Source organism: Lolium rigidum, chromosome 1, assembly GCF_022539505.1.
Source record: "Lolium rigidum isolate FL_2022 chromosome 1, APGP_CSIRO_Lrig_0.1, whole genome shotgun sequence".
Classification (NCBI taxonomy): domain Eukaryota; kingdom Viridiplantae; phylum Streptophyta; class Magnoliopsida; order Poales; family Poaceae; genus Lolium; species Lolium rigidum.
In genome coordinates this window covers 349,143,346-349,149,764 of record NC_061508.1, presented here as the reverse complement: position 1 = coordinate 349,149,764, position 6,419 = coordinate 349,143,346, and the positions used below count along the sequence as shown (strand labels likewise).

Here is a 6,419-nt window from a genome sequence, read left to right as displayed (position 1 = left end):
CCAGCCTTGTTTCTCAGGGAATCTACTAAATTTGAGTTTATCCTGATGCGCCAGTGTTGGTGTTGACCTCTTTGGGACATGGATACATGATTATCACTCCTTAGTTTTCAAAGCTTTGTAGTAGTTATAACACCACCAGTGTACATGTCAGCTTGGCTGAACGTATGTAACGACTTGGTTAGAGTTTGGTTTGCAAACAGCGAATCTTTCAGACAAGAAATTCCGCCATGCAAATATAAAAACATCTGAAGAGCATGTATGAAACCTCTGATGTATGTTTTGAGAATGCTCCTGCAATAGAGGTTGTGACGATCGATACAGCTCAACGCCTCATGCGAAGCTTTTTCAAAGATAGTAGGAGGTTTCTGTGTATGATGTGGATATTCTGAACCATGATACTTCCAGCCATGAACCATGAATTGTACACTGCAAATTAGCATTTATCACTGGGAGGACCTTCAGATCCGCACGGGTACATGTGCTACTTGCATGAAAGTAAATAAGTATGACATTGCTGAAATCTGAACTTGGAAATTCAACATATGTTTTCTTTCATTTCGATTCTTGTATGTACAGACTGAAGCAAAGCCTCGGCTTAGCCTTGCTTTGCCCAGTTCTTCCTCTGTTTTTCTGTTCTTTTTACTCCCCTTGCTAATTTCAGTTCAGATCCTAAAGAATGAAGCAAATGCCACTCCGTTGGGCAGATTGCGGCTGTCCTAGATTGGTCACTGCATCCCGGCGACTCCGCCGGCGCGATGCACCGCCGCGCGCATTACGCCCTCCACCACCTGTGGCATCGACAGGGGGGCGCCGCACCCGACGCCCGCCATGTACCTGTGCACCTCGTCGCGGATCATCTCCTGCATCGCCGCGGCGAATTCGGGGTTGAAATGGTAAGGCGCCGGAGCGCGCGGCGGCGACGGGGAGGAGGAAGGCGGTTGGTGGAAATGGCTGCGGGAGCTGTTGTGGCGGAACCCGGCCTGGACGGCGCCGTCCATGCCGGGGAGGGAGAGGGAGAGGGAGAGCGACGTGAGGGGGTCCTCCTGCTCCTCCTCCACCACAACCTCGTGCCGCCGGCTCATGGCGCAGTCCGCCGGCTCGAACCCGCCGGCACGCGCCACCGGGCGGTATACCTGCCCGTGGAATACGCCGCCATGGCTGAGGTCGCTGCGGTCCGACCCGGATCCCGACGGGCTGCTCTCCGGCGAGACGCTGGCCCGCTTGCACGGCCGCTCCTGCTCGGCGACGGCGAGCCTGCGCTTGAGGGAGCAGTTCCAGTGGTTCTTGACGGCGTTGTCGGTGCGTCCGTGGAGGAGGCGCGCGATGGCGGCCCAGCGGTTGCCTATCCTGGCGTGCGCGGCGGCGATGGCGGCGTCCTCGTCGGGCGTGAAGGGGCGGCGCTCCACCTGCGGCGAGAGCTGGTTGCACCACCGGAGGCGGCAAGACTTGCCCGAGCGGCCGGGCACCCCGCGCCCGATCGCCGTCCAGTTGCGCGCGCCGTGGCGCTCCACGAGCCGCCGCAGCGCCTCGTCCTCCTCCGGGCTCCAGGGCCCCCTGATCCGGTCGCACTCGGCGTCCGCTCCCGCTGCTCCCATCGTGCGCGCTCCGGCTGGGATGCTGCGACGTGGAGCTGGCGATTGGAACGGGATGAAGCTGGTCTGAGCTGTGGGTGGCGGAGAACGGCAGCTGGTGGTCGAGCTTGAGTACGGAGGAAGGGGCCGGGGAGGAAGGTATTTATAGCGCCGGGCGGCCGGTGATCTGACCGGCAAGAACAGCTGGCGCACGATTCCCGAGCTCACCGGAACGAACCCTCCTGTAGACGCTACCTGGGTTGCCTGTCGTTTTCTGGGTGAGGATGGCATGTGGGGTCAGGTGCAGGTGGGACCCATGGAGCAGTCAGCTAGTGGGGGTGGATTTTGCCTACGTGGGTTCGAAATTTGAACCGTTTCGTTTCGTACGTGGGTGGAGTGGGAACCGTTGGGAGTGAAACAACGGCCATCCGGTATCTCCTCCACGTCTGTTCGTCTGTTGCAGAACTCACCATCTTCTCGGAAAAATATACGGTTTTGCTATGTCTCAGTCAACTGAGATTTTCTTAAGTCGAAGTCACTTACAAAAATGTGCTTTGAGTTGCACTTTTCTGTTAAAAAAATGCAATTGCACTTTTCTGACAGAAATGTGCAACTGAACTGAGTTGCACTTTTCTTTGAACTGTAGTTGCACTTTTCTAAGTTGACTGAGACTTAAGAAAATCTCAGTCAACTGAGACATAGGCACACCCAAAAATATATGTTCCAAAATTGTACTCAAAAAATTTATTGGTAGTAAATCACACAATAGTGGGTTTCAGGGAGAGAGCCAAGAATGAAGTATAAGGGCATGTACAGCCCTAGCCTCCTTGATGGGCGCTTAATTCGTCTGTTACTACATGTTGGTAAGCGTCGGACGCCTGGTTGCTAAATTTTGTACTGATTTCGCTAGCGCCAGCCTCTTAACTATGCGTCCACGCAAGGAAAACAACCGGGAATTTGGCAAAACTGTCAGGATTTAATTCCTGGCGCCCCTACCTAAGCGCCCGTCTGTACATGCCCTAAGGGGGACAATCTTAGTTTGAAGGGAACAGAACTAGCTAAAATCACACAAATAAGGATCTGCCATGGCTTGTGTTCGAAGGAAAATCAGGTGCATAGGGGGGGCGCAGCCCCCCCCCCGGTCTCCGTCCCTACCACAATAAAGTTCTTCCTATATTCACAACTATATAGGAGTAATTTGGTTGCCAAAACATTTTACACTACTAAACGGATGGAGCAGTAATTTCTAAATTGTTCTATAATAACAACTCTCCAGAATATACTCGCCAAAAAGCACTCCATCTACAAGATTAATGATACATTGGTACGTCACAGAAAAGCGGGTATTAGGATGAATCCGATGTTATCAATCTTGCGTAACCGTTCGATCGACTCGGAGTGGACTTCCCGTATTGTCACGTCATACTTTGTTCACGATGGCTTCAAAGGCACCGTGCTCGACGCGGTTGTCGTGGCGTGTTGTATGTTGTTCTTTCGTGGCCTGCTATGGCAAAGCCAGAGTCGCGAGATCGCGGGGGTGATCAAGATGATGATGTGGCGAAGGCTCCAAGGTGTTCTTTGATGGCATGAGTTTTAGTTCGTTGTGTTGCTAGATTATCCTCTTATTAACATAACAAAAAAAAATCAGTAAGAATATTTCAGATTAGAGGAAAAAATCTGGTGGGGACTCAACTTTCCAGTAAGAAAAAAAACAATTTTATAACCACATTAATTATTGAATCTATACACCTTAAAGTATTTTACAATTCAGTATTTACAAAAACCAAAGTATTTTTGAATTAATTCAAAACAAATATGATGCCAAAATGGAGGCTTAATAATTTTAGTTTAAATGTGTATTCTTAAGCTCAATTTTAGTTTTAGTATGTGCTATGATGAGCCTCATTTATTATTTGGATCTTGCTAGTTCTCAGTATTAGTGTCCAGTCAGGTCCTACACCATTTGATTGGATCGTGATTCGTTGACATGAGTTTAAGTTGCAACCGAGTGTTTTTTCGTTGCAAACGCGGTTGCAAGTGAGATTTATTTGCAGTTTCAAGTGGAGATGCAACTAAAAACGCTTTGAACTATTGGCTTTGCGTCGTGATTATGGCTAGTCATGAGTTATAATTAGTATTTGATGGTGCCATCTGGCCGGGAACTTTTTTTTATTTTTTGTAAAATAATCCGACGCCACGTGTCAAAAATTTATTGATGTCCTGCGTGGAATTATTGCTCTTTATTGGAGTCATTATATTTTCTACCAAAAAAACAGATATGAGATAGATAGTTAGAAAAAAAAAGGGAAAACGACAACTAGGTTATTTTGATTCGCGGCTGCAGTATACAAGCACACTGAACAGAGTTTGCATCCGTTGTAAAATATAAGCGATTAACTTTAAAAAAAAGGCATATACGCTCCCACCTGTGATTTAGTTCACTTTTTTTTAAAGAAAAATTACATAGACAAGACCTCCCACAAGGTGCTGACTATACTGGGATTTATCCCATGGCTTGGATTAGACACTGAAGGAAGAGCTAGGTCGCCGCGTTTCTTCGTTTAGTGCAGTACACACGGCCTAGGTTCGGATAAGAAGGCAGTCTCTTCACCCATAAAGTGAAAACTAGGTAAAAATATGATAAAGAACGAGAAAAACTAAATCAGCTTTTGAAAGAAAAATATATTAATAAAACCATAACATGGCATGCATATATTAAAAGTTTCATCCGTATATAGTTAGACAGCTACCTCCATAGCTGATGCCCTAACAAATCAACCGACAGCCGCGGGTGGTGTGACCCGAGCTCGGAGCTCGGTAGCGCGCGGCGGTGGTGCGATGTGATCCATCCGTGCCACCGCGAGCTTGACCTGAGCCCCACCACACCCCATTGTGCACAGTTTAACCGGAAGCGTCCAGCCGTGGGGCCCGGCCCCAGCTCCACCACCACCGTACAGCCGGTACGTACTCCCCCGAATCGAATCTCGCCGTCGCATCCATGATGCATCCACTCAAACCGAACCTGCCGACAAGCCCTACTTGCGTATGACATGTGGGTCCGCCCATGCGCACGAGCGTGGCAGTTGGGTAGGTCCTCGGTCCACGCGGCCAGCCTGGACGAGCGGCGCAGGCAGCTTCGCGCGACGTTCCTTGCTCGTGCATGCAGATGCAGGTACCGGCAAGTAGGCCGGGCACAGGTGGAACCGCACGTACGCGCGCGCCAACAAACACCGGCCGATCAGCGCCGATCCTGCATGTCCGCCGCGCGCCGGCGTGGTCGCCGGACCGGCGGCGAAGACCCGCCACCGCGTTGGCTTCCTACAGCCTCATCTTCGGAAACTGGAAGCAACGGTAGCAGTAGACGTGGCGCTGGCGGCGCCGGTGCAAGTCCCGAGGCGTCTCGGCCAGGCTGGGCGGGCGTTGGGGCGGCCCCCCGTCCCACCGACAGGCGCGTACGTGCCCCAACGGCCCCTGGATCCGCGGCGACCTCCATCCCTCGCTCGCACGCAGCTTCGCGGCACCTTCCTCGGACCATCAGTTTGCTTTGTTTAGCCCCCATACGTACTGTACCAGATCTTTGCTCCAACTGCTGATTGGATCCTTTGCCAACTGATGAAACTGAAGCTGATCCGTCCAGGTCCAGCCAGCCACGATCGCGCTGGCATGTCAGCCCAGCAAGCCCAAATCGATCGCACCCGCCCGTCGCCGCCGTGCACTATGATATTCCGCCCGCACGGGGCACGAGGACGCCGGGCGTTACGGTGACGTCATGGCAATAATAGTACGCTGCACTACGTGTTGTTCTATTTCAAATTAAATTACATCCTTCACAAAATCTCACTCGCTGTACATAATATGCTAATACAAGGTATATAGTTATAACATGTGCATGTTTCTTTTGTTTTGCGATAATCCAAGAAGAATACACAGGGTCATCAACGAATAAAATCAACCTAACATACGCACACATTACTTAGAAAAATTAGACCATTTTCTCATATACGTCGTGTAGTTACGTCCAATAATACTACACTATAATAATACTACACTACATATAGTCATGCTGCATTTCAATTTCACTCATACATATACAATAATACTACACTACACACCATCATGTTGCATTTCTAACTATAATTACGTGCTTCTAAAAATATTACAGTGCCTTACATGCTATGCTAATATAATGATGCGTGTCTACTTACTAGAAATGGAAACATAAAAATTATGCATGTACGAATAAAATCAAATATCCAAATGAACTAACCTTGTTGTTTTCCCTTTTATTGCATCATGCACTTAATCATTGCACTTAATCAACGAACTATGGTTGTGTTCTCAGCAAGAGAGGAGACTAACTAAGTGTGTTCTTTCAGCTCATACGGGAAGACAGAGGAGAGCAGCTGCGCGTGTTCGCGACAATGCAAGCAGCGGCTGGTTATAAAGCATGCGGCGCTGCATACTTTCGGTGGTCACGTTTACGTATCAACAATCAATTTTACGTACAACTACAGTCTCTAATAGAGCTGAAAGTGCAAAAAGTAGTGCCAAATAGACTCAAACCGGAGCAAACAGCCTCGGAATCGGAGACAGCTCGAATCGACAAAGTTTGCGTGGGAATCGAAGCCATCAACGTCGGAATCCGCGCCGTCAACGCGGCAGTGCAGAGCTGTCGGGAGCAGCACATGCCACCACCGGTCGCGGCGGCGGGCGCCGGCTCGGCGTGCCGCCGGCGGCCTACGGCGGCAGGGCGACGTCGACGTCCGTCCGTCGACGGCCGGCTCACGGAGGCGGACATGCCGCCACCGCTGACGGCGGCAAGCCCTGCCGCCATCGGCTCCGGCGGCA

The 6,419-nt window shown here is 50.4% G+C and overlaps 1 protein-coding gene across 1 annotated transcript; it reads right to left on the bottom strand.

Annotated features, from left to right (window-relative positions):
• Positions 1-725: 725 nt before the first annotated feature.
• On the bottom strand, positions 726-1,595 carry LOC124664823 (transcription factor MYB77-like). The gene has a single exon (XM_047202259.1). It carries the CDS (start codon positions 1,593-1,595, stop codon positions 726-728), a length of 870 nt encoding a protein of 289 aa, XP_047058215.1.
• Between the last annotated feature and the right edge of the window lie 4,824 nt (positions 1,596-6,419).

Excerpts from the sequence above, each read along its gene's own strand:
- LOC124664823 (XM_047202259.1), bottom strand. The coding sequence starts at position 1,595 with ATGGGAGCAGCGGGAGCGGACGCCGAGTGCGACCGGATCAGGGGGCCC.